General features: G+C 53.6%; 2 protein-coding genes and 1 long non-coding RNA gene across 5 annotated transcripts; 1 reads left to right on the top strand and 2 right to left on the bottom strand.

The window, feature by feature from the left end:
* On the top strand, window positions 1-2,835 carry LOC122189172. Its single transcript, XR_006181727.1, has 4 exons — window positions 1-107; window positions 258-431; window positions 725-828; window positions 1,510-2,835. It is a non-coding gene; the product is annotated as an uncharacterized LOC122189172 (long non-coding RNA).
* Window positions 1,484-13,654, bottom strand: ASB10 (ankyrin repeat and SOCS box containing 10). Of its 3 annotated transcripts, XR_006181726.1 has the most exons (6): window positions 13,248-13,654; window positions 9,657-9,924; window positions 8,605-9,109; window positions 7,437-7,550; window positions 6,910-7,287; window positions 1,484-1,646 (listed from the first exon to the last, which is right to left on the bottom strand). XR_006181726.1 is itself a non-coding variant. In XM_042888054.1 (5 exons), exons 1-5 carry the CDS (start codon window positions 13,543-13,545, stop codon window positions 7,102-7,104), a joined length of 1,371 nt encoding a protein of 456 aa, XP_042743988.1. In that variant the 5' UTR covers window positions 13,546-13,654; the 3' UTR covers window positions 6,691-7,101. The 3 variants fall into 3 exon arrangements, 2 of the variants coding, with proteins under 2 accessions (XP_042743988.1, XP_042743989.1); XM_042888054.1 differs by lacking the exon at window positions 1,484-1,646 and having other exon boundaries at window positions 6,691-7,287; XM_042888055.1 differs by lacking the exons at window positions 1,484-1,646; window positions 13,248-13,654 and adding an exon at window positions 11,080-11,567 and having other exon boundaries at window positions 6,691-7,287.
* A 9,962-nt stretch (window positions 13,655-23,616) lies between these two features.
* Window positions 23,617-24,647, bottom strand: LOC122189167 (late histone H2B.L4). The gene is made up of 2 exons (XM_042888047.1): window positions 24,516-24,647; window positions 23,617-23,884 (listed from the first exon to the last, which is right to left on the bottom strand). The coding sequence occupies exons 1-2, from the start codon at window positions 24,633-24,635 to the stop codon at window positions 23,648-23,650; spliced, it is 357 nt and encodes a 118-aa protein (XP_042743981.1). The 5' UTR covers window positions 24,636-24,647; the 3' UTR covers window positions 23,617-23,647.
* Between the last annotated feature and the right edge of the window lie 2,133 nt (window positions 24,648-26,780).

The raw sequence follows: 26,780 nt of genomic DNA on the forward strand, positions 1-26,780 counted from the left end.
GAGCAAGAAAGAGCAAGGCAAGCATGAGATCTGCAGGGAGAAACCATCACCAAGTCAACATCTTCATAAGAAGAGAACTGCTCAAGGCACAGTAGAGTCCTCAACAGGTGAGATAGGGTCCATTTTGTATAATGGCATAGCTGGCACACTGTTGGTCCCTGGCTGCAGGGGATTGTACAGGGAAGGGGGAGGTTGGAGGTTCTTGGAAATTACCAAGGAGCCTTTGCAAAGGGCTCTCTCCATCTCTCTCCATTCAGTCAAGCATCAGAGAGTCATAGAGTGCTTAGGGTTGGATGAACCTCTGCAGCCTGCCTGGTCCAGCTCCCTCCCACATGGCCCAGGGCCATGTTCACATGGCTGTTGAATATATCCAAGAAGGAGACTCCATAATCTCTGCAAGAAACCTGTGCTAATGCTCAATCATCTACATGGTAAGGAAGTGTTTCCTGATGCTCAGAGTCCCCTGAATTCTGGCTGGTGCTCACTGTCTCTTGTCCTGGCCCTGTGAACGTTGAAAGGTGCTTGGTTCCATCTTCTTGTCCCTCCCTTCAGGTGTTTGTGGACACTGATGAGACCCTCTGAGCCTTCTCCCCTCCAGGCAGACTGATGCTAGCTTTCAGCCATGATCTCAGCATGCCCCATCTCTGGCAGGTTGGGCCTTATCATGGCCCCTAGAGCCGGGCTTAGCTGCCTCTAGGGGAGAGCTTGGTATTTTTCCTTACAGGTCTGCAGCCCCAGCAGGTGCAGCATCTTCTGCAGATTAATTAAGCACAATGGCTGTTCCTTCGTGTGGGTGCCAGCAGCGCCAGGTGCAGGGCAGCCCTCCAGGTAAGCTGCTGCTTATCACTGCATCTTCACTACAGGTAACTGTCCCCAAATGGGGTTTTCTGACAAGTTACACACTCCTCTAATATTCTTCACTCTATACTGCATTTTCTTAATTCCATTCTGAGATCTTTATGTGCTCTCTTTATGTGAGAGAGCATGTAATTTAGATACTTGCTTTTCTGTCCCCTTCCCGCTGGCCCTTTAGCCTGCTGAGGAAGCAGCCTTGGTCTGACCAGCTGCATACTGGTGAGCTATGAGATACTTTTGGTACTATGGGAGCAGAGGTGTGTGAGCACTTGTCTCCGTGCTCCTGATAGCGAGACACAAGAAGCACTGAGCACCAGCAGAGCTGTGGCAGGGCCGAAGCTGACGCGGTAAGGTCTGCAGAGAGCTCTGCCTGTGTCTGCATTGCAGTGTGGGGCTGCAGGTCAGGGCAGTGCTGAGGGTTCTGCTGCCATGGGGTAAAGGACCTTGGGATGTCTGAACACCATGGAGAACCTCCTCGGGTGAGTCCCCATAGAAACTCATGGCAGCAGCCTCGTGTGTATCACTCCTCATCCTGAGATCCTCTGAGATCCACAGGCACTGCCCTGTCCTGCAGGGTGACAAAGTCTGTGAGTGGAACTGAGCAAGAGAAAATATTGAACCAGGAGTATAAGCTACCGTCACCTTTTATTTCAGAACGTCTTTTTCAGAATCCAGAATATGCAGCAATTCCAGAGCAAGGAATTCAGCAGAGCCAGTGCCAACCAGCATTCATACAGCACTGGGAGCTAGGGGGAAGTCAGAGGCATCAAGTGAAGTATCCATGAGCAGAGCTGTTGGTGAAAACGTGGAGTTGTTTAATTACCCCAGGGTCAGATGCAGTCCCAGCTGCAGTGGAGGCCAGCAGCAGACCAGCGTGGGAGTGAAGAATCATGGATTACAGTGCTGTAATTAAGCACTGTGATCACCCTGGGACTTGGGCTGAGCACCGCACAGGATGAAGCGTGGCCTGGGCAAGGGCAGGCCTGGCGGTGGTTTTAAGGGTGACAGAGATGAGAAACCTACATTCAGCACGATAAGCTATTCTAAGAGGCAATTAGCTAGCAGATTAATTATCCTCACTATTAAAACCCATCTCATTTCTAATCTGTCTTTGCCCAGCTTCCATTTCCAGCACTGGACCTCATCTTATCTCCAAGTGCCAGGTAGAAGGGCTGGCGATGCCGAAGGACCGCTCCTGCCCCACGCTCCCCGTGCCACCAGGAGGTGTGGGGCCGTCCTGGCAGAGCACCATCACTGCTCTGCCTGCAGCGCCCAGGACGGCACGCAGCACCAGGTTTGCGCTGCTGTGCGTCACTGGCAATCCACAGCTCTTCTCTGAATCCTCACCAATTCCCTCTTGCTTTGCTTTTTAAAACACGGACTCCAGAGTAACAGTTGCCAAAGCTCGCAGTGTCTGGGCACCTTCCTCAGGCTGCCGTGTGTGGAAACAAGAAGCTGGTACATATTCCTGCTCTGTATTCGAGGCAGTGGCAAGGGGTGATATTCATATTGCAGGGTGGTGGTGGTGCACCGCCTATTCCATCAGTGACTGAGGAAGATGCTGAAAAGGAACTAATTAACAATCTTAGTGGGAGGATAACTTGCATCCAAGAGTTTTTAGTTTGCTAATGAGTTCACTGGACCTTTTGTTTTTCTTTATGACAAATCATGGCACCTTGGGGAACTTAAGATAACTGAGGGAAGAAATCTGATGTCTGACTGGTATTTAATGTGGTCACAGATATCCAAGAAAATAGAGAGCAGTTAGTTCAGCACAGACCCCAGCAGTCCCAGGTAAACAGCCAAGGGATGCTCGGGTGAATCAGTGAAAGCCAGAGCCCCAAATAACAGCATTCATTCTTTCCAAGTGAAAGAGTTACTTATAAACATTTGGGGCTTTTGTTCATTTGTTGATCTCTTTTTTTCTTTCTTTGTAAGCCTATAAGCACTCAATAGAGCTGAGTACATACAGATGACATGTCTGGACTCCTGCAGGTCACTTGACTTGGTTCTACACCGTACTGTATGGGAAATATGAGCTGTCTGCTATAGGCGATGCGATCAGTGTTCATGGAGTTGAGGAAGCTGGGTAACAGCACAGTAATTCCACGTAACTCTGACAGGAGAACTGGCTGCATTCCATTCACGTATCAGTGCTGTTATTAACAAGCAGGGAGAAAAGGAAAAGTAATTTTTGGTAGAAGTGTTGAGGTGGTTAAAAATGAAATGTTGGGATGGTGAGAGTGTCAGGTGGTGCTTGGCCAGAACAACAGGGTCTGCACTGCAGGAATCCTGAAGGATCCTTTCAGGTTCCTGAAAAACTGGCTTCAGTGTATCCAAGTTCCAGGGACAACAGGAGCAGGAAGAATGTAGGCTTCATTTTAATACAGAGACCAGACTGTGGACAGCAGTGAGCTCAAGAAATAGAAGGTCTGTCATGTGCCAGCTGAACAGAGGAGATCCTGGATGGGAGAGCATCACTGCCAACGCACCTCCTGGGCCCTGTGGCCCTGGTAAGGCCAAGCACAGCTGTGCACATCTCACAGCCACAGCGCTGGCAGTGACCCTACAGAACACCATGCAGCCACGTTTCGGATGCTGGGCTCAGGGCCAATCCTCTCAGCTCAAACGGACGCACCGGGACCGGGGAAGGTCTGTGCTTAAGGGTGGGTGACAGCCTTCACACAGGGAGTGACACAGCCACATGGAATTCCAGCCCATTAAGGAGGGAAGAGGCAGTGACCTGTAAGATCTCCAGTAGGTGATGCAGAACAGTCCACAAACGCACAGATTTTTTTGAAGGCAAGAGTTTAAAGGTATGCCATGAAACAAGGTGACAGCATGAGGACAAATGGAAGAGATGATGGGCACAGTGTGCAACTTAGTTGTGAGCTTCTTTCTAGAAGAGTATCGTAACGCTGACACTTATGTGGGTCCAAAAATTGGCAGGTTAAATGTATGGTGGAAAAAGATCCACACAGAGCTGTTAAATAGGATAATGTGGCACATAATGCTGCTTACCGAGGGACGGGACAGGTAAGGGTCAAGGAGACATCTGGGACTGTTCCCAGCCCATAGGGAAAGGTCACACTATCACCAAGGTTGGAAAAGACCTCTGAGATCATCCAGTCCAACTGTCCACCTACCACCACCATTTCCCCACCAAACCATATCGGTCTGTTCAGCATCTCGACGTTTCTTGAACAACTCCAGGCACAGCAGCTCCACCACCTCCCTGGGCAGCCTCTTCCTGCGCCTGACCACCCGTCCAGAGCAGAAACTGTTCCTAACATCCAACCTGAGCCTCCCCTGGCACAACTTGAGGCCGTTCCCTCTCACCATATCGTTGTTATGTGGGAGAAGAGGCCGACCCCGTCCTCACCACCACCTCCTTCCAGGCAGTTGTAGAGAGCCATAAGGTCTCCCCTGAGCCTCTCCAGGCTGCACAATCCCAGCTCCCTCAGCTGCTCCCTGTGAGATTTGTGCTCCTGACCTCCCGGCTGCACTGCCCTCCTGTGCACACACTGCACAGCTCCATGTCTTCCTGGCTGTGAGGGGCCCAGAACCAGACAGCGCCATACTTGAGTTACAGCATCACCAGAGCTGGTATCAGTGGAAACTGACCCTGAAGGAATAGGCAATGTTTTGAGAGAAGGGCAGAGTGATGCCCAGCAGCTGCAGCTGGGATGGAACTTCTGCTTGGAAATGGGACAGCTTTGTTCCTGGGCACAGCCATGGGCTCGCATTACTCTGCCAGTCACGAGGGTGCCTCCCTTTGCTCTGCCCAAAAGTAGAGACAAATGCTGAAGCTGAACAACTGCCTGTGCCCAGGAGGCATTCCTGGCACCTGGTGCAGCGGCAGTCAGCAGCTCCGTGTGACACTGAGATCAGATTTGAGCCAGTTTCAGTGCAGCTCCTGCATCACAGCAGGTGCCCAAAGAGGACAGGCAGCTCCTGGAATTGGGCTGTCCACATGTGCAGGGGCACTGTGTGCTCCTCTGGTTGCAGAAACAGAGATAGATATTCTGTAGGTTGACCTCTTTCAGTCTGCACTGCCCTCAGCACTGAGATGCAGGGCAGATCCAGCAGAAGTGGTATGGGGCTGGGCCTGATGTCTAACAGCTGTGAGAAATACTATGGACAAAGTAGAACAATTAAATTCAGGCCTCCCCTGGTCTCACAAAAATGATATTATCTTAGTAGCTCAGTACACATTACTGAACATACATTACTGCAGGACAGCACTGGAAAGTGTGGATAGTGATAGGACCAGGGGGAATGGTTTGAAACTGAGACAGGGGAGGTTTAGGTTGGATATTAGGAGGAAGTTTTTCCCCCAGAGGGTGGTGAGGCGCTGGAACAGGCTGCCCAAGGAGGCTGTGGATGCCCCATCCCTGCAGGCATTCAAGGCCAGGCTGGATGTGGCTCTGGGCAGCCTGGGCTGCTGGTTGGCGACCTGCACACAGCAGGGGTTGGAAGTGGATGAGTGTTGTGGTCTTTTTTGACTCAGCCAAAACTAAAAAAAAAAAAAAAAAAAAAAAAAAGACCCCACATGCACTGCCCTATAGGCTGTCTCCATACCAAAGATGTCCAGCCAGCTTAAGGCAACCCAAATCCACCCCCATCACCATGAGACAAGCCCTCTTATTTTGTCCTTCCCCAACCACAGATACATCATACCAAAAAGCAAACTATAAACCACTATAAAGAGTGGTTCGAATTGCAAGAATTAGGTTATGGGACTCGCTCCCATAAACAAATCATCCTGAGCAGTCATGTGAGCTCAGCCAGCAGGGAGGTGGTGACTTCATGCTGGGTTCCAGCTCTGGTTCAAGGCAGATGCACTCCTGAAGCATGCTACAAGCAGGGCTGTTATCCCATGTATTCCAAAGCTCTCACTCCCTTGCTCTCCTCCTGCTGTTTTGTAGGCAGCTGTGGGAAATCACCTCCTCTCCCTGCCCACTGATGCCATAAAGCAAGCTGTCAACCCTTTTTGGGTTACATCATCTCTACGCTGTGACCATATTACCTGCGCATGCAGACTGCTGCAGCCAGCTTCCTGGCACACGCTGTGAGCCTAAGAGCACACATCCATATTGTATCCCGTTAGGAACCGTGCTGTGTGTGATGTGTCCCTGGTGCAAATACACAAGGAATGGCACACCACAACTCACCGTGTCAGGCTCACTACTTCAGAGCAGCATGGACTGGCTGCGCAGACAGGCAGCAGAGCTACGCTCTGTGTCCAGGCAGAGGCAGAGGCCTGTCCCACTGCTCAGCTTTCAGCTCTGCATATCCCTGTGCCCTGGGACCAGTGTGGATATTCAGAGGCTTCAAAAGATCATTGCACAAAGAGGAGTGATCACAGTGCTGTCCTAGCACAGACTGCCAGACAGCAGCAGCCTAGACACTCCCTGAGGCAGTGGCAGGATGGAATTAACTTCCAGCAAATAGCTAAGAGCTGGTTAGCCTTGACAGCACTGACTTAAAATCACAGAAGCAGATGCTACCTTCACCTTTCTCACAGCGCAGCATGAGCTGTGCGTGGCCCTGCACTGGGCTGTCAGTGGCTGGGGGCACAGGGGCAGGCTGCTCTCTGCCCAGGGCACAGTTCCTGCTCGCCGCACAGCCCTGGAGCTGGCACAAGCACTGCCCTAAGCTGCAAGGCCTGGCAAACCCAGACACTGCACCTGCATGGGAAGAGTGCATTCAGGAAGCCTCAGCTCTGTGTCCAGCACCCTTCGTCCGTGGTCCTCAGAGCAGACGGACGCACAGGGCTGAGTACATGAGCTGCTGTGCACAGCTGTCACACTGAGCTGGGACATGCAGTCTGCATGAAGTTGTAGGCTGGCATTTATTAGTGATTATTTCAAAAAGCCTTGTGTACAGACTGTAAACATGACAAAAGATAAGATCCAACAGATGTCTGTGACAGCAGAGCAGCCTGGGTCTGGTTAGAATTTGTAGGTTTGGGATAGGAAGGCGGATGGTCTACAACAAAGCTGAGATCAGTCCAGCACGTTTCCCCGATCCACAAAATGCCCTGAGCCTCACCTCTTGCTCTTCGTGGTGAGTCTGGAGCTCGTCGTGGTTAGTGTGGTGTGCACGGAGCACTCCATAGCAGCACACAGGGATGGCAGGGACAGCACAGCAGAGGCACTGGCAGAGTGCAGCAAGAGGGAAGGGATCGGCGGGACGGACGTAAAATCTGCACAGGAAGACACAGTGGGATGTAGGGCCACGCACTCAGTAGAGAACGTCCTCGAAGCTGAGCAGCAGGAAGCGGCGCAGGGCGCTGGGCAGGTGCAGCTGGGAGAGCACTGGGAGCAGCCGGCCCTCCAGGAAGGCCCTGAGCGCACAGCGCGCCAGGTGCTGCAGGGAGCGGGGCCTCTGCTGCAGGGAGAACAGCGACTGGTAGAAACGGGGATACTTCTGCAGAGAGAGAACAGAGGGTCAGAGACGCACAGAATGGGAGCAGAGCTGAGCCAGGTGGTTCCCCTCTGCCCCGGCACCTGGGTGCCCCCCTCCCCTCCCGCTGCCCTGCAGGGCCCCCTGGCAGTTCCCAGACTCCCATCCCTCACCTGCACAACTTCTGCTGGCACCGCCGACACCCACTCCTCAGACACACGCACGTGGTCGTAGCAGTTCATCAGCGCCTCGATGGCACGCGGGCAGGCATTGCAGTACCGCAGCACCTGTGTGTGGGAGGCAGCCCATGGATGGACCCACGGTGCTGTGGGTCACCCCCTCACCTCTCAGAAAGCCGCCTCGGTGCTTCCACCCCCGTGCTGTGCGCCTGGCTGCTTTCCTCGCACGTCTGGTCAGAACAGGGGCCACGTGGGGCAGGGACTGACACCGTCCTGTGTGCAGCAGGACCAAAGCACAGCCCTTCCGATGGGAGCTCCGTGGGCTCCCAGGGCTGCGCTGTGCCGCTGGGGCTGCAGACATCCTCTGCCTGCGCGGTGTGTAATTGGAGTCCCAGCACCGTGCCCCTGTGACTCCAGAAAGGGATCATACGCATTTGGTGCGACACAGATCTCTGCTGTGCACCATGCCCAGGCTTTCAAGGCACCCAGAAGTGCGAGAGACACACCTGGGATGGTTTCTCTTACGCCAGCACAGACTTGGGAACGCACAGCACCCACACGTGGCTGTACCCAGCACAGCCCCACGGCTCCGGGCTCCCACTCCCTATGGCCCAGGCCAGCAGCCGCTGTCAGAGTCTATTCTGGCTGTAAGAGTGATCCTCATTATCTGGCGTTAATAGGAGATTAATTAGTGTTAATTGTTGATTTTCCTGTATTTTCCCAAAGGGGAGAGCAATCTGCTGATCTCCGGGCTGGGTAATTATTGCGCTGCTCAGGAATTAAGACAGGAACTTAACTCTTCATTTGCTGGTGTCTCACAGAGGAAGCATGAGCTGGAGGATAAACCCCAGGGAGGAGAACCAGCGCCTGAGAAGAAGGAAGGCAGCGCTTCCTGAGGCCAGCAGTTATGGAAACTGGGCAGGGATTGTCCATACAGCCGAGCAGATGGGTGCTGTGGAACCCTACAGGAGAACATGCCCCGGGGAGAAAGCTTCAGGAAATCCCTTAGCAATAGCAGCTTTTCCTTCTCCCCCAGGCTCTGGGAAGAAGCAGCCCGGCCAGCAAGCCCAGAGCACAGCCTGCAGTGTCAGGATCACCCTCGCTCCCGCTGCAGTCCCAATGTCACCGTCCACCCTCCCCGCTGCACTCCCAGCCCACGCACCTTGAGGAGGGAGCCAGGCCAGATGCGGATGGCCCCGTAGTTGAGCAGGGTCCGCACCACGAGCTCAGGATGGTGCTCCAGCTTGTAGGCAGCTGTCTGCAGGATGTTGTGCAGGGCTGTGTTGCCGCTGTAGTTCATGATGTTGACGTTTGCGCCCCGGGCCAGCAGTAGCTCTGCTATCTGAGCGCTGGCGTTCTTGCAGGCCAAGTGCAGTGGGTGCTGATGGTCCCTGTCAGCAGCGTTGACGTTGGCACCGCTCTCCACCAGCAGCTGGCAAACCTTGTAGTAGCGCTCCATGTCCTGGGGCGAGTGGGGCTGCGCGCAGGCAGCATTCAGCGGCGTCTGCCCCTCCTCGTTCCTTGCCTCCAGATCTGCTCCGTGTTGCAGCAGCAGCTGGATGTGACTGGGGAGGCCGTGCCGTGCTGCCACGTGCAGCGCTGTGTCCTCCTCCTCCTCTGTCCGGCTGTTCACATGGGCACCGTACTTCAGCAGCTGCTGAACGCACCTGTGAGGGCCGAGAAGACTCAGTGACAACCCCTCCTCTACAGCTCCTATCCTACCTGCAACCCCCACATCTTCTTCTCTGCACCACCCCATGGCTTTCACAACTCCCAAGAATCCCCAAATCCCAGCTCCTCATGCCTGGAACAGTGGATTTCAGCCAGGACAGCAGGGCAGCAGAGATTCTGTTGCCAGCCCACTTTCTTTCCACAGGTGCCTGATAAGCATCAGTACACCCGGGGTCTGCATCCACATCCATCGGAACACGCATGCCTCGAGTTCCACAGCATCACCCATCCGCTCTGCGCTGCCAGCAGGCAGCAAGGCAGCAGTACCACATTCAGCTGCATCAGCTCTGAGAACTGGAGCCTGCAGTCACCTGGCAGGCATGTGAGATGGCCCTGGCCCAGGAATATGCAGCCAAGCCACCCTGTGCATCAGCCAACTGGCTGCATCCACCAGCCCACCTGCAGGTGTATGGAAGGATCCCCTCCACACAAGGTGAGGCCCAAGCAGGGGAGATCCCTCTATTCCCCTTTGGCAGAACTCACTTGATGGAGTCTGGACTCTTGCAGAGATGCAGAGGCTTGTAGCCATCCTCAGAGACAGCCTCAGGGTCAGCGCCAAAGCTGAGCAGCAGGCGCACGCAGTCAGTGCTGGCCGCCACACAAGCCTCGTGCAGGGCAGTCTTACCCCCCGGTGCAAAGTTGACGGCAGCACCCCTGAGCAGCAGGAGCTGCAGGCAGTCTGCATAGCCCCGGCTGGCTGTGATGTGTAGTGGCGTGGTGAGCTCTTGCTCGTAGCTCAGAGACCACAGTCCTGCAGAGAAAGGGGAGTCAGGGAGCCACATCCAGCCCTGGTTCCGGAGCTGCCCTGGTCTAAGGGCACGAAATATAACCTCCTGAGACTGGGGTTTTCCCTCAAGGAGCTCTCTTCCTGCCAGTTACCAAAGTCTCTGCCTTGGGCCTGGCCTGCTGAGGGCACAGGACAGCCAGGATTTGGCGGAGGCTGCATGCTGTGCCTGCCCCAAGGAGCAGGAGAAGCCCCAGGGCCAAGGCCTTTCCCAGGGTTTGACTTCTCATCTGCAGCTCACCTGAGCAGCGCAAGACTTCTGCTGGCAGGAGCACAGCGGGTGAGGAGACTGTGGGCAAAGGCAGGGCTGAGAGCAACAGGGTGGCTGGGGAGAGCAGCATGCATGAGGCACCACCAAAGAAGGACCAGGCAGCAAAACAAATGGATGCTGGAGCAGGCTGTCACAAAGAAAAGCCCTGAGCATGGCACAGACAAGCAAGCCTCAGCAGAGATGGTCATCCAGGGCCTGTGGCAGAGGAGCAGCTGAAAGCTGCCAGTTCCTAAAGATGCTGACCCAGCTGGAACCACTGCTGAGCTGGTGCAGCCTGCAGGCACACAGCCTGTAGCTGTTAAAGAAAAACTCTCCTTCAATCATGCTCCCTGCTGCCTCTGGACTGAGCTGCAGGGCTGTGTCCCATCCCAGGCCACCCGATTGCTCAGGACTGCTTCCCTCCTACCTCTTCTTGCAGAGACAGCATGCGCTCAGCTGTTCTTATAGGCCTGGGTTCAAACAGAACCTTCCCAAGGACCCAGCACAGAGCTGTGGCAACTCCTCATCCATGACAGCTTGCACAGAGCACCAGCAGCCCTGCAGCCAGCTCAGCTGCACAGACAGCACAGGGGCATGGAAGCAGGCTATGGGAGCACAACCTGGAGCCTGAATTCCTGCGTCCAGAGGGGAAACCCAGAAGCTTTCCCACGGAGCCATACAAGGGCCGGGTACCCAGAGCACACCTCACACTCCCAACCACACACAGGGGCACCCCGCCACATCCCACGTACTCACTCCCATCCCCACCTCTCCACAGCCAAAGCAGAACCCATAGCACACAATTCTATGCCCTGCAGCAGAAGCGAAGCTCTGAGCGCACGCCCAGCAGCGCCATGCAGCAGCCCTCGTACTCAGCCCACGGAAATTGAAGCGGTAGTTCCTCCACTCCTCCAGGTCACTGGTGTCAAACACCGCGCTGGGACTGAGCTGGTGCTCAGGGTGGCTGAGGAGATCGGCCACAACCCCCCGCTCCCCTGCCAGCAGTGCCTGCCAGAAGGCCTGGGCTGGGCCCTCTGCCTTCCGTGTGCAGATGGGCTCCTGCCGCTCATCCCCTCTGCCCATGGGGCTGCCCATGATGCAGAACCCAGCCTGCAGACGGAGCCACGGCCGGACCAGCTGCCTCCACGGCCCGTGGCACAGCCCCTCCAGCGCGCCGTGCCCCACACCGCCTGTCTGGGAGCAGGGACATGTCACAGCCCTGCTTGGCTCGGGCTGGGAACGGCTCAGATCTCTCTGCTATTTTGGGAACCCTCGTGACCCTGCAGTAGTGCAACAGGGAAGGGAAGATTCTCCTTCCAGGCAGCAGCACTTCTGCATTGCTGCCGTACAGGGAACCCCTGCAGCACCGCAGTGCGTGGGGTAGAGGAGGAGGGTAGAGGCAGGACATCACCGACAGGACAAGAGGGAGCAGTGTCTGCTGTCACCCTGCTGCTGCCTGTGCTGCTGCAGCACCGCGTAGCTGACTGTGCACTCACAGCACGCAGCTGCCATGCTGCTGGCTCCGTCCAGCGCTGCGCTCACCCCTCTTTGCTGGTTTCAACCAAGTCAGTGGCACCAGGCAGGTTTTTAAACAAGCAACAGGAAAGTTATTTCTTATTGAAGCTCAAAGCCAAAGTAGCATTAGAAGTAGATCAAGGATGGGGAATGAAGCATTACAAGCCAAGTGAACACACAGAACGTGATTATCCTTTAGATCTCTTCCTACATTTCCTTGAAATTCAGCCTTGCTGAGAGCTCCTACAGTTGAAGTTCTGCTTTTTCCCATCCCCCTGACATCCCATCACCAGGCACTCCTCACTGCTGTCCTTTCACCCTGAGATAGCATTTTCCCTTCCACACTTGCTGCACAAGCACATCCTCCCCCTGCATTGGTTTCAGAAGAGCACTTTGCTCACAGTTCTTGCTACCATGATTTGTTCAGAGCACATTCTCACAAACACTCCAAACTTCTTGAAAGGTTTCATTTTGTGTCATGCCATTTAGATCATGCAGCCAAGGCAAACTGACACCAACAACAGCGACACGGGAGACCAGAGTAGAGTATAAAATGGGAAACCTTACCCTCCTAATAATGGAAATACATGACTGCACTCTATCCTGCCATCCTAAAGCATCCTTTGCCTGTGCAGACTTCACCACCAGCAGCCCAGGCACAACGCAATGCATGAAAGAGTAACGGGAGGGAAGCCCTCGGTGCACTGCCTCACCTCGTGGGACCCTCAATTTCCCCAAAGACGCAAACAAGCACCCAATAAGAGCCCGAGTTCCCCAAGTCTAAAAGCACCACAGGGGAGACAAAAGGTGTGTGAGTTGGTGTCACTGTGCACAGACACCTGAGGGCTGCTCAAATACCAGCAAGGAGGAACCTCAGTAATGCCAGGTCATGGGGCTCTAATTTTAGGTCATCGCTTGGCACGTTTCAGCACCCGTTTGTGCAGTTCATGGACACACAGCCGAAGACTCAGGTGTGTCTGATGCCTTATGCATTTTATCTTTGGTCGGGCCTGATGCACAGACCTGTTTGGTTGGGTTTGTCACAGTTTGAATCTTTGGTGATAACATCCACTTCTGGGTGACGCTGTTTTACAGAAGCTGCTCTGTTTTCTCCGGGACACAGATTTTATAAGCGAGCTGCTGAAGTGCCTGCCAGCCCAGCACAGGGCAGGAATTAAAGCGTGCAATTAATGGCTTTCTGATAAGTGGTCTCAGTTACGCAAAGGGAAATAACATCTGTATTTTTCTTCCTAAGCAGACTGTAGCAATACAAAACACGGTTATAAAAATCCTGGATCTCAGTAACCTTCACCATCCAAAAAGTGTCAGCACCTGCATCTGAAAGCTCACCCCTCCTGTTGCCTCTTGCTAGGATGGATCCCCCAAAGCCCAACTCAGTCAATACGGTCTGCAGCCTTGTGCCAGGATGCTTGAGAAGAGCAAAGCGGCCTTCACCTCAGCCTCTCCACCCCAGCACAGGCGTCACCAACAGCCTCCCCTCAGCGTTCCCACTCTGCACACCCACCAAATTTCTTGCTGGTCCAGCGCAGCTCCTCACTCCTGGTCTCAATGATGAGGTTGATGGCTGCGCTCCGGGTGAAGAACTTCTGAACCATCTCCAGGTCCCCGGTGAAGAGCGCGTTCTGCACCAGCAGATCCTGGCACTGCAGGGGCTCCCTGCGCCCGACCCAGGACTGCTGGGCAGCCACACTGCGCTCAGGGTGGAGGGAGTGGGGCCGAGCACGCCTCTGCTGATCCAGCTGCTCCTTGTCCTGCTGCAGCGAGCGCTGCGTGGCAGAGCTGAAGGGAAGGGAGCAGTCCATGACGGGCAGCACAGAGGACAACTCCAAACCTTGCGAACCTGCTGCAGCCAAGAGTTTCCTTCTCAGGCTGCCTCCTGCGCAGGCTGCTCCCAGTTTGCAGCTTCCCAGCTCTGGGCTGGGTTTGGGCACAGGCTTAACTCACCCCTGTATAAATAGTCCTGCTTGGCAGCTCCCCCGCGACCTCCCACCTTCCAGGAGTTTATTTTCAGCTTGTGGATGCAGTCACCGGCATAGACTGGGCTGCGTGCAGGACAGAGGCAGCCTGAGACTTCTCTCCGTGCTTTCTGGTTCACTCTACAGAATACCTGCCCTGCACTGTGCCCCCACCTTGGAAACAAGGGGACAGAGACAAGGGTGATGGTAGGGAGGGTGTTGTCAGAAATCATATGGGACAGAGTACTGAGGTATTCCCTTCAGATCAATCCATAAGGTCTAAAAAAGCCCTCCCAAGGCCCATGTGCTGCTCCGGGAACTGCAAGGAACACAAGGTAATGAGGAAGGGCAGTGAGGAAGCCTGCACCCTGATGAGCATAGGCTAAGCCCTGGGAGGGTCAGCTTAATTCCCTGGCACTGCAGCAGACAGACTCCTATGGGAACCTCGGGATGTTGGTAATGCCTTTGGCTCTCTGGGTAGGTTGTGTCCACCTGTGCTATGCACCTCCAGGCATAGAAGCCACATTTTGGATGCCCAAATGCAGCCACTGAGGCTTGTGGTGAGATAGAAAGTAGATCTTGTTAGTCATGATGTTGTGGTGGCTTGACATAGGTTCAGGACCTGTGAAATGTTTTCAGTCTCAGATTACTTCCCTTTAACTAAGCTGTTAATTGCTGTGCCCTGTCAACATAACCTTCCAGCTGGGCAGGCTGTCACTCACCAGCTGCTGCAGGAACATCAGCCATCCCCTGCACGGTGCTCTGTGCTCAGCCCAGTCCTATAACTGACCAGAGCCCGGGGTGCTGGGCAGCGCTGCAAGATGCCACTGGAGGCTCTGCACCTCTCAGCTGCACAGACTCACTGGCTTCCTGGACCACACAGTCCCACTGCAGAGCGAGGTGCTGCTAAAGCCACCACACTGGCCCTGCAGATGTCTCTCCTGGACTTCACCATCTATCCCACAAAACAAGCACATTGTGTCACTGGTTACACATGAGGCTGGATTTCATTTCTGTACTTTTCAGTGTCTGTTTCCAGAGCTGGGGAGCCCAAAAGAACCCACAATCTAGTTCCAGGTCCACTGGCTGCCTTCAGGAGCTGGGACAGGAGATCCCACTGCCACTGCACAGATCAGCAATGCTCACGAGCAGAGCACACACTGCTCTGGTATGACTTGTGTGGCTCTGGGGACACAGGCGTACTTATTCTCCAGGAGAACAGTGTGGTCTTATCTCCAACCCCACTGTCATAGAATCACAGAATGGCCCAGGTTGGAAGGGACCCCAAAGATCATCAAGTTCCAACCCGCCACCAACACAGGGCCACCAACCTCCCCATTTCACAGCAGCCCAGGCTGCCCAGGGCCCCATCCAACCTGGCCTTGAACACCTCCAGGGATGGACGGGGCATCACAGCCTCTCTGGGCAGCTGTTCCAGCCCCTCACCGCTCTCATAGAAAACAGCTTCCTCCTGACATCCAACTAAGCCTTCCCTCCTTGAGCTTGAAACCATTCCCCCTTGTCCTGTCACTGCCTACCCTTGTAAAAGGTTGTTTCCTTTCCTGTTTATAATCCCCTTTTAAATACTGGAAGGCTGCACTAAGGTCACTCCACAGCTTCTCTCCTCCATGCTGAACAAGCCCAGCTCCCTCAGCCTGTCTTTGCAGGGAGGTGCTGCAGCCTCTGAGCATCTCTGTGGCTCCTCTGGACCCCCTCCAACAGCTCCCTGTCTTTCTCATACTGGGGGCTCCAGACCTGGACACACTTTGGAATCCACCTGCAAGCTTAACAACACAAAAACCCCAGCAGAGCAGTGAGAGGAGGTCACACAGAGAACACATCAGCCAGGAAGATCTGCTAATCTTCAGAGGCAGCACAGGGCTTCCCTCACCCCCTCATCTGCTGCAGGAGTGGCTGAGGAACAAGAAGAGGGGGCACCCTGTAGTTCCTGCTACTGCTCCTCTTCCTTTGTCCCATTCGCACAGCGAGCTCAGAGCTGGATCAGGAACTGCCAGATCAGCTCAGCCACCAAGAATGCTGCTGTAAGGATTTCCATGTAAACTCTGGCTTTCCTCCCTCAAACTCACATCCAGAACCCTCCAGCCTCACCCAATTTCTCTGTGCTCACCACACCACAGAACCCTCATGTCTGTGTGCATATCTGTACAGACGTGCACAGCTCTCTCATTTTTCCTCAGTGCAGACACCCATTCCCCAAATCCTCTCCCCTCTCTGCAGACAGATGATGACTAGAACTGACCAGAGGTGCTGTCCCAGGGCAATAGGTAGAGACAATCACAACTATTTTAATAGGTACCCAATCACAACTATTTATTCTATTTTTCTTGTCCTTGCCCTATGTCCCCTTCACTTCTGCTGTCTCTTGCACTACTAGCAGACACCTTTTACCCAGTACTATCTTTATTTACCAGTCCCTAGCTCTTTTCCAGCCTGTCCCTCCAACTCCTGCTGCTGCAGCAACTGGAAGCAATGGGGTCATGCTGTGGCTTAGGCACTGCATCCAGACATAGACTTCCACCCTCAGAGCTATTCACAGCCAACAGCCACCCAGGAAACTGGTCCAGAGGGGCTGCTGGGCAGAGCTGAGGGCTCCAGACATCACATCCACATTCAGGAAGTTTCACAGACCTTGAGCTGAGATTGTGCACATTTCTCTGCACACTTTATAACAGCTGCTGCTATGGAGTAGTAGCAGTACTGTGGAGTCTTCTTACCTCCATCACTACAAAAACAAACAAAAGCACAAAACACAATCAGACTCTTCCTCCCCCTCCTAAAAAACTCACTGACTTCCCCTCCCATCAGAACGTTTCCTTTATGGTTATGTTAGCACAAAGTTTTTCCTTCAAATCCAGCTCACCGAACCCACCGTGTGCACCATAGTGGGCTGCACAGCCTCCTGTGGGGGGTGGGGGAAGGAAGCACCTCCTCCAGACTGTTTTTGTACATTATTTTCATACTGGCTACATAAGATCAGCAGCACCCTCTGTCTCCAGTGACTTCAGGGCCTTTAGCAAGTTCTGCCTCCAATGTTTTGGAGCTCTGTGTGAGGAAGGAAAGAATACTGAGAGAGTCAGAGTAAATGGGGTCACATGCAACCCCACAACGCGTGCCAGACCCAAGGAGGGAAGAGGATGTACATCCTCAAAACTGCATGTTGCTGTTGTATTCAGCTATCAGTCCTCTTCTAAGAATTTTTACTGTTACTGGAAGAGGTGCGTTTTGACTCTTCCTGCATCATTTATTTGCTTTATCATTAAGCTTTCCTTGTGTTGGAGGCCAAGATGGGCAGATCAAAATCAGAAAGCTTATAGTGTAATTCTCATATGGTATAACAGTGCACATGGAATGCCACGGGGTCAGCAGCTGACCATCACTGGGAGACAGTGCAGCGCAGACCTGCAGCCATCAGTGCTAGGAGCAGGATCGTCTACTGGCAGGTCCCATGCATGTTTGCATCCTGTCATCCTCTGTTTTGACAGCCTCTGCCCTCACCCCCACTTCGCTTCAGCCCTGGTAGCTGCACAGGGGTCTTTTCTGAAAATAGGGTGCTGTAGTCACCTGTTTCCTATTCAGGACAGTCAGGAAAGCAGCCAGAGCTGTTACTATTCAGAGGATACAGATGCCAGAGTCCAGCCTGCATTTGAGTACACATGGGGAGCTTGATAATCATCCCACTAATTTTGGACCTAAGGTGGCACCAAGCAAAAAAAAAATCACAGCTGGAACCTCCTAGTGCTGAAAACGATCAGGAGGAATAGGACAAGGGGACGAGGACAAAGCAGTGCCAGGAGCCGTGTAGCACAGCACAGGAACTCTGCTCTGCACAGCCTGGGAGGACAGCCAGGCGTGCCCATCCAGCAGAGGAACGGCAATAGGAAGGAGCAGTGAGGCTGCCCTCCCTTCCAGCCACCCAGCAGTGCTCAGGAAACCTCTGCTGTAGCTCCTGCTCCATCTGCTCCCTCACGCCTGGCCCCTCCAGCCACAGACTCCCACAGACATCCAATGGTGCGTGCTGGTGCTCAGCCCCACAGCCACCCCGCTGCAGGCACTGCAGCCCTTCCCACAGCAGGGCAGCACACCTGGGAGCTGCGGGGCGCATTGAGAGCAGACACAGCTTTGCACTGGCCATGAAGGACAGGACGCCTGGCAGACAGGGCCACCAGCACACAGCCCACCGAAAGGCCAGCACCTGGCCACCTCCCTGCTTCTCCCGCTGCAATGAGGCCAGGCAGCCTCACCAAGTGCGTTTCTCCCTTTAGCCAGGTGGAAGCAGCCACGGTGGGAAAGAAGAAACATTAGGAACATCAGAAAGAGGTTGTGTGGGGAGCGAGCAGCGCGCGTGTAAACGAGCTTGTAACGAGTTTGTAATATGCATGTGTGCATGGCCTGCGCAGCGTCATCACAATGGCAGAGGCACTTTCCCGCCTCATTGCCTCCCAAATGGATTTTAAATATCATTCTGAGGACACAATTATTTAAAACGCTGAACTAAACACTCGCTAATGGGAAAACGGCGTGTGGCCTGCAGCAGCCATTCCTCATGGGGCCACTCTGCCAGTGTCATCCTCTCCTCCAGCCCTACGCCCTGCATGGGGCCACGGGGAGCATCCCCCCCCCCCCCCCCCCGAGGCCACGCAGGGCACCACCAGCCAGCGCTCCCATTGCCATCCTCAGGCTGCAGAGAAGCACTGCCCTGCCCCAGGCTCCTCCATTCGGGGCCATGGCACTGGATCAGCACCGAGCCCTGCAGTCCCTGGCCACATCTCAGTACACAACAGGATCTAACCAGGCAGCAGTCCCTCAGTATTCCTGCACGTCTGGCAGGAGGCAACGCAGGGCTTGGAAATGCCGTTAGAACAGGGATACCTCCTGCCCCACATCGTTATCTTGCAATGGAATTACAGATACTGGATAATATTTACTTTTCAAGAAAATTAACTTGTGAATACCTCTCCACCCCCCTCCTAGGCAGGGGGGATGAAAAAAGTAGCATTACTGCTGGCTGCATCCAAGATTCCAGAGCGAATGGAACATGAAGAGCAACAACAAAGGAGGAAATAAACTACTTGCAACAATCCTTGCTGGTCAGAGCATAGTTGGAGAGCAGCGCCAAGGGTGCCGCAGCTCCTCAGTCCCTTTACAGGACAGTACCAGGCACAACAAAGCCTCAGACAGCAATGTGTGCTCAAGGGGGAGTGTCTGTCTGCCCTTCAATCATCACTCGTCTCCCATTCTCTGGCAGGGATTCTGGGCCACAACAAGTTAAGGAGTTGCCATTATTCAGAGACAACAGCCTGTCTCAGCCCAAAGCAGAGAAGGGAAGGGACACAGGCCAGCAGCAGCTCCGCACTCCATCTCCAGCAGTTGAGCACAGAGTGGATGAGAGTCACTGTCCCTTTCTGTGCTGAAACCCTGGCTGCACTTCAGAGGTTCATATTTTAACAGCTTTGGCATCACCAGAGCTATCCATCACCAGCTTGTTTTCCTCTGAGTGCTGAACCATTCCTGCCTAAGCCATTTGGAACAGCGTCTAATGATGCACCAGAGCAGCCACCTGGCAGCACTGCTGCCAAGGGACACAGTAACATGGGAAGAGAGACGCACATAGGTCTGCAGATTGCCCAGAAAGTTATTTCCCTCCAGACCTGCGCCACCCGTCACAGACCAGAGAGGTGCTCTGCCCCATGGTCTCCTTCCCTAAAGAGGTTGCTTCTGGCCCACGGGCACACGTAATACGTTTGATAAAAAACGTTTGATAGGAACAAAGCAGATGGACATGGGGCCAGGGATGTGCAACGTGACAGTGTTGTACTGCAGCACTGAGAGCTCATGGGGAGACTTGCAAGGATACGGGCAAACTTGGAAGAAGGCAGTTGGATGGGCTGAAGTGGCCCCAAAGCTCTTCGGAAGAGTACCTGCACAGCTCCAAGCTAAGCTGTGCTTTTTACCAGCTCCTGGCTCACTGCTGCTATGACCAGTTTCCCCTGCTGGTTGGAACAGCTTACTCACTGCTCCCATAGAAACTTCATTCAGACCTCAGCTGATTCAAATGAGCACCAGGGCACAAACAGGCACAGAGCTACAAGTCCAGTCTGTAGGAAGCTGAGCTGTGAAGCTGTGCTCACAAAAGCCTCAGAAAAGTACGTGGAGCAGTCCCTCGAGAGAGGAGGATCTACAACATCTTATCATAGAACCATAGAGTGGCCTGGGTTGCAAAGGAGCACAATCACAGAATCACAGAATCACAGAATTGTAGGGGTTGGAAGGGACCTCCAGAGATCATCGAGTCCAACCCCCCTGCCAAAGCAGGTTCCCTACAGTAGGTCGCACAGGTCGGCATCCAGGCAGGTCTTGAACATCTCCAGAGAAGGAGACTCCACAGTGTTCATCCACTTCCAACCCCTGCTGTGTGCAGGTCACCAGCCAGCAGCCCAGGCTGCCCAGAGCCACATCCAGCCTGGCCTTGAATGCCTGCAGGGATGGGGCATCCACAGCCTCCTTGGGCAGCCTGTTCCAGTGCCTCACCACCCTCTGGGGGAAAAACTTCCTCCTAATATCCAACCTAAACCTCCCCTGTCTCAGTTTCAAACCATTCCCCCTTGTCCTATCACCATCCACCCTTGCAAACAGCCTTCCCCTTCCTGTTTATCGGCTCCCTGGAAGTACTGGAAGGCCACAATGAAGTCTCTCTTATTCCCTCCCTCAAATCTTGTGCAGGTTTATCAAGGCAGCCCTACGTGGCTGCACCATGGACAAACAGACAACATTCCCCCGCACAGCAAAGCATGAATCTTCTCCATGTAGGAAACGCACATGAGACTGGCAGGCTCAGAGCAGTGCTCACCACTCCAGGACCGACCAACCTTTTGGCCTTTTGAGCCTGGAGCATCTGTGCTGCGTGCTGTAACTCCTTCCACATTTGTGAGGAAACAGCAATGTAGGAGGGACATGGGGCCAACCACCAAAGCCATCCTTCTCAGCCTTTGTGTAAGAAAACCAACCAATAACAGCAGGGTTGGGGGCTGCACAGATTGCAGAGCTGGACGATCTGCACCAGCAAGGCCTTACTCCTCAGCCACTGCCAGGAGCTCCACCTGACATTCCCAGGAGGCAGCCGCTCTTGCCTCCCGTCGCCTTACCCTCGTGTGCGGTGACCTCAGAGGGAGCCGGGGCACCGCGGAGCGAAGCTTACAGTCACTGGCAGCTGCTGGGAGCAGCGCAGCCTCGGCCGTGCTGCAGGAATATATGCGACATCCAGCAGGCAGAGGGAGTCACCTCCAGGGCAGGAGCAGAACTGCAGCTCCGAGCTGTCGGCGAGCGCTTCCCGTGCCGCAACGAGCCGAGCCGCAAAGACGGGTCAGGGAAACGCAAATGCTGCTGCCGAGATGCAGACAGTGCGGCATTGGAAGCAGCAGGACATCACTTCCCATGCAATGAGGGGCACCGCTCACCTTCAGCTGTGAATGGGAGCTCTCAATCCAGCTCTTCGGCTGGACGCTCCCAACCTGCTCCGGGTGCCCATGAGCCCGCATTGCAGACAGCCCAGCCACAGCACCCTGCCCCTGTTGCACAGCATGCAGCCCACAGACACCAGGACAAGCGCTGTTAGGGCACACAGCTCATGAGATTCATCAGTCATAAGCTTTGTGAAGTCCAGCACCGCCCCACATAATGTCACCTCAGCTCCAGCGCAGCCCTGGTTCCCCCTGACGCTCCAACCCCCATTTTTGCTACAATGGGAAGATGTTGGAATAGGAGCAACCAGTCCCACCAAACTGGAAGAGGACCTTCACTGCAGCCCAGGTGACTCTACCCAAACTGCCCAAGTGACACAGAGGGATTTAGTCCATCCTCTGTCTGCTACAAGTGGATGAAGGCTACTCTGGTAATTTGGGCTGGTGCAAAAAGGCCCAGCATACTAAAGAGGCAGTTCACAGAATCACAGAATCACAAGGTTGGAAACGACCTGCAAGATCATCCAGTCCAACCACCCTCCCATTCCTATCAGTGCCACAAGCTACTAAACCATCTCTCGTAGCTCCTCATCCAGGCGCCTCTTGAACACTGCCAGGGACGGTGACTCCACCACCTCCCTGGGCGAAGCTGAGGAAGAGCAAGAGGGGCTTTGAAGATGACATAAGTTTTTGCAATCAGGAATACAAGAAACAGAAACAAGGAGTTTGGAGGACTGTGGAAGGACTCATCTTGCTTCCAGAATGACCCCAGCCTTCTGCGTGTAAGCAAAGCAGCCTCTTCTTGTTTGAAAGTGATCAAAACAAACACCATCTGGCCATCAGTCTGCTGAAACAATTCTGATGAACACAGGTCAGAGTGCCCCCAAAATTGTGATGTAAAGGTTAAAGGCATTATTGGTGGTTTTACAAGTCTACTTGCAGGTTTTGCTTTTTATTGCTGCATCAAACCAAATTTGGATGCATCAAGCCTGCATTGAGGAACCTCCATCAGTAATCTGTGATAACTCTCCAAGAAGTGGAGAGCCAAAAGGTCTCCACCTGCTACCTGCTACATACAGAGCTAATTAAAGCCAAGACAGACCACAAATTAGAGATGACAAGCTTATGCCATTATCCATCAACATTTGGTAAGATCTTCTTTCTGTAAACCACTTAATTGCACATGTTCCAATCTCTTAGTTTAATATCAAGCAAGCCTTAAAGCAGCATTTATTTTGGCTGGAACAAATACCAGGATAACTGACCCACACCCAGCCACGTTGTCATCTTCCCCAGAGTGGAACATTTCCTCTCTAAGCAACAAAGTGCAGTAAGAAGCCTTTACAGAACATTTTCTGTTACTGCAGTTCTCCACACGTTCAAAGAGGTCACTGCTCGGCTGCATTACCAGCAGTTTTGGACATGCTGATCTTGGGGTGTTTGCCACATTCAGCTGCTCTTTGACACCTTGCTCACAGGTAAGTAGGTGTTTTGGGGTTTTTCTTGTAGTTTTTTATTAAAAACCACAAGGTTTGATTAAATATAAGTCTGTAATAAATAAATGATCTCATTTACTGCTTGTTCTGTCATCCCAGGATCTTTTTTTGTTCTTTGTACAGAGAATCCTGTACTCACTCACCACCTACAGCAGTTTAAACTTCATGCTGACAGTCAGCACTTTCTACCTGCCATCTGCACTACTTTTTGGTTGCGCCTCCTACCAACACCCCAACTGCAGCTTTCTCTGAACCAGGTTTGATTCTCAGATCAGCTTTTGGGTCCCCTTCATCAGAAGCCAACCCTCTGAACAGCAGTTAAGCTTCTGGAAAACTGAAGTAGTCCTCCTCCCTCAATACTAACTCGACAGAAAATATGACTTACAGTTTCCCTCCTGCTAAGTACGATATCAGCACAAGCTTTCCCCATCTGCTCATCATGCTCATGATGAGGACAAGCCCTTAAAGAGCAGCCAACTGCCAGGCCCAGTGCGTAGTTCATCCTTGCGCACTGTGTTGGGGTGAGACCACAGATGAATTGTTTGAGCTGCAGCAGAAGACACTGCAGAACATTCAGGTACCGCAGTAACTTCACTGGCTTTTTACCCAGCTTTTTTCCCCCCCTTCCCCCTCTGAGGTTTCCACATCTTAAAGAGGAGTATGTGGAAAACAATTCGATCAGTGCTTGTGGGATAAGCCATGGCAGGTGTGCTCCATCCTCTTTCTGGGTTGCCTATTAAGGTCCACCCAACGCACCCTCCAGCAGACCGGGTTCCACTTAACACCTCTCAGAGTAGCTGGCAGCAATTTAAAACCATACTTCGCCTTTCTGAACACCACCACCCCTCCAGATCTGGTTAAGGCAAGCCATTTGTACACTGTACTCCGGAAACACCCAACAGCAGCTGCACGGCCCTCACAGCACCACGGCAGACAGAGTGCAGTCAGAGCAGGAAGCTTTATTGCAACACAGCATCACTTGCTGCTGGTGTACTTGGTGACAGCCTTGGTGCCTTCGGACACAGCATGCTTGGCCAGCTCACCAGGCAGCAGGAGCCGCACGGCCGTCTGCACCTCTCTGCTGGTGATGGTGGAGCGGTGGTTGTACTGAGCCAGGCGCGACGCCTCCACTGCCAGCCGCTCAAAGATGTCATTGACAAACGAGTTCATGATGCTCATGGCCTTGGAGGAGATTCCTGTGTCAGGGTGCACCTGCAAGGTGCAAATGAAGCACTGTCACATACATCTACCATCCAACAGGCAGTAGGGCTACACTAACCTTGGAAGAACGGGGCCACCCTTTGTATCTCCGGGGAGAAATAGCTGTGACCAAGTGTCTCACATTGGTAGCTGGTCCCTTTAGCCCAAATAGATGTCCTGATAAGAGAGTCTGCACAGGCCCTCAGGGGAAACAAACCTGCAAGGGCTGGGGGGAACGCCACCCTGCTGCAGGCCACAGCCACCTCTCACATGCCTTTCCTTCTCTCTCCAACAAAAGTTGTCCACTCTCTCAGCCTCCAGAAAGATAAGATTTCAGTTCCTGCCCACAAGGCCAGCAGCAGCTCCTCCTGCCCCAGCAACTCTGCTGTTACTGCCTGATGCAGAGTCACACACCAGGGTTCATTCTAGGAATCCTCTTCTAATCTAGAACTCTCTCATCACCTACTGGAAGATCCTTTCCCACTCCCCACATTAGATTCAGCCAGGGCTCTCCCATACACTGTCTTCACAAGTTCATTTAAAATCAGATTTTCCTTTCTTCTCCTTTATAGGATTAAATGCAATGGGCAGAATTAACTTCACATGCAAAACAGCTCTTAATAGAAGGGAAATAATTACTCACCTGCTTCAGTACTTTGTAGATATAGACTGAATAAGTTTCCTTTCTCTTAGGCTTTTTCTTGGACTTCTTGTCACCAGAGGAGGAAGCACGACCATGCATCCTCCCACCTTCTGCACTCATCTCAGCCTCTCCCTAGGCAAGCTCAAGCAGAGCAATCACTTACTACATTGGGCTGCTTTTATAGGAGGGCCACAGCCCCTCTCCAGCCCCAGGTGCAGCCCCTAAAGGTGCACATCTGTGCCCGATGACTCCCCCAGGCAGAAGGCTGCCCTGTGAGAAGCTTGGAAGTTGTTGACTGAACTGAATTTTCAGAGCTGAGAAGCTCGAAGGTAACATGGGCAAAGACACAGGTAAGAGTGGTAGTACACTGTTCACGTGGGCAGACTACTGGAGGAGGTCTGCTTCTGGGTCTCCCTGGGGGCTTAGAAGAAGAAGCTCCTGGAGGGGAGCTCTGCGGAGAGGGACCTGGGTGTCCTGGTGGACGGCAGGTCGGCCATGAGCCAGCAGTGTGCCCTTGTGGCCAAGAGGGCCAATGGCATCCTGGGGTGCATTAAAAGAGCATGGCCAGCAGGTCAAGGGAGGTGATCCTCCCCCTCTGCTCTGCCCTGGTAAGGCCTCATCTGGAGCACTGCGTCCAGTTCTGGGCTCCCCAGTACAAAACAGACAGGGATCTCTTGGAAAGGGTCCAGCAAAGGGCCACAAAGATGGTGAAGGGTCTGGAGCATCTCTGCTATGAGGAAAGGCTGAGTGAACTGGGTCTGTTCAGCCTGGAGAAAAGAAGACTGAGAGGGGACCTGATCCAGGTCTATAAATATCTAAGGTGTGGGGGGCAGAATGGCGAGGCCGGACTCCTTTCAGTGGTGAGTGGAGACAGGACAAGGGGAAACGGCTGGAAACTGCAGCATAGGAAGTTCTGCACCAATGTGCGCAAGAACTTCTGTACAGTGAGGTGAGGAGCACTGGAACAGGCTGCCCAGGGAGGTGGTGGAGTCTCCTGCTCTGGAGATGTTCAAGACCTGCCTGGATGCCGAGCTGTGCGACCTGCTGTAGGGAACCTGCTTTGGCAGGGGGTTGGACTCCATGATCTCTGGAGGTCCCTTCCAACCCCTACAGTTCTGTGATTCTGTGAAGAAAGGATTCCTGCTTTAGTGGAAGGCTGTGGATCACAGCACTCCAGACTCTGCTCCCACAACCAAATGTGTTGGGCCGCTGTTATGATGTGGAACAGGTGATTCAGTCAGTGGATGGTCAGTAAATGGAGGAACGGCGGGCTTCCCGTGGAGTGATAGCATTACAAGCATCCCAACAGCCAGCATTCATAGGAGCATAGAACCAACAAGGTTGGAAAAGACCTCTGAGATCATCCAGTCCAACTGTCCACCTACCACCACCATTTCCCCACCAAACCATATCGGTCTGTTCAGCATCTCGACGTTTCTTGAACAACTCCAGGCACAGCAGCTCCACCACCTCCCTGGGCAGCCTCTTCCTGCGCCTGACCACCCTTCCAGAGCAGAAACTGTTCCTAACATCCAACCTGAGCCTCCCCTGGCACAACTTGAGGCCGTTCCCTCTCACCATATCATTGTTATGTGGGAGAAGAGGCCCACCCCGTCCTCACCACCACCTCCTTCCAGGCAGTTGTAGAGAGCCATAAGGTCTCCCCTGAGCCTCTCCAGGCTGCACAATCCCAGCTCCCTCAGCTGCTCCCTGTGAGATTTGTGCTCCTGACCTCCCGGCTGCACTGCCCTCCTGTGCACACACTGCACAGCTCCATGTCTTCCTGGCTGTGAGGGGCCCAGAGCTGAACACATTTCTCCAGATGTGGCTTCGGCAGGGCTGGGTACAGCAGGCGATCACTTCCCTGCCTCCGCTGGCAACACTATTTCTGATGCAAGCCAGGATGCCATAGGCCTTCTTGGCCTCCTGGGCACATGGCTAGCTCGTATTTAGCTGAGTGTCAACCAACACTCCCAGGTCTGTTTTTTCCAGTCTTTCAGCTGTTCTGCCCCAAGCCTGCTATGTTGCCTTGAGGTTGTTGTGGACAAAGTGCAGGACCCAGCCCTTGTTCTTGTTGAACTTCATCCCACTGTCCTCAGCCCAGCTACCCAGCCTGTCCAGATCGCTCTGCAGGGCCTTCCTCCCCCCGGGCAGATCAACGCTGCCTCCCGACCTGGTGTCATCTGCATAGTGAGGGTGCACTCAGCGTCTTCATCCAGACTATCCATAAAGACACTGAAGAGGACAGGCCCCAGCACCGAGCCC

Source organism: Lagopus leucura, unplaced genomic scaffold, assembly GCF_019238085.1.
Source record: "Lagopus leucura isolate 7727_CA_CO unplaced genomic scaffold, USGS_WTPT01 Super-Scaffold_100141, whole genome shotgun sequence".
Classification (NCBI taxonomy): Eukaryota; Metazoa; Chordata; class Aves; order Galliformes; family Phasianidae; genus Lagopus; species Lagopus leucura.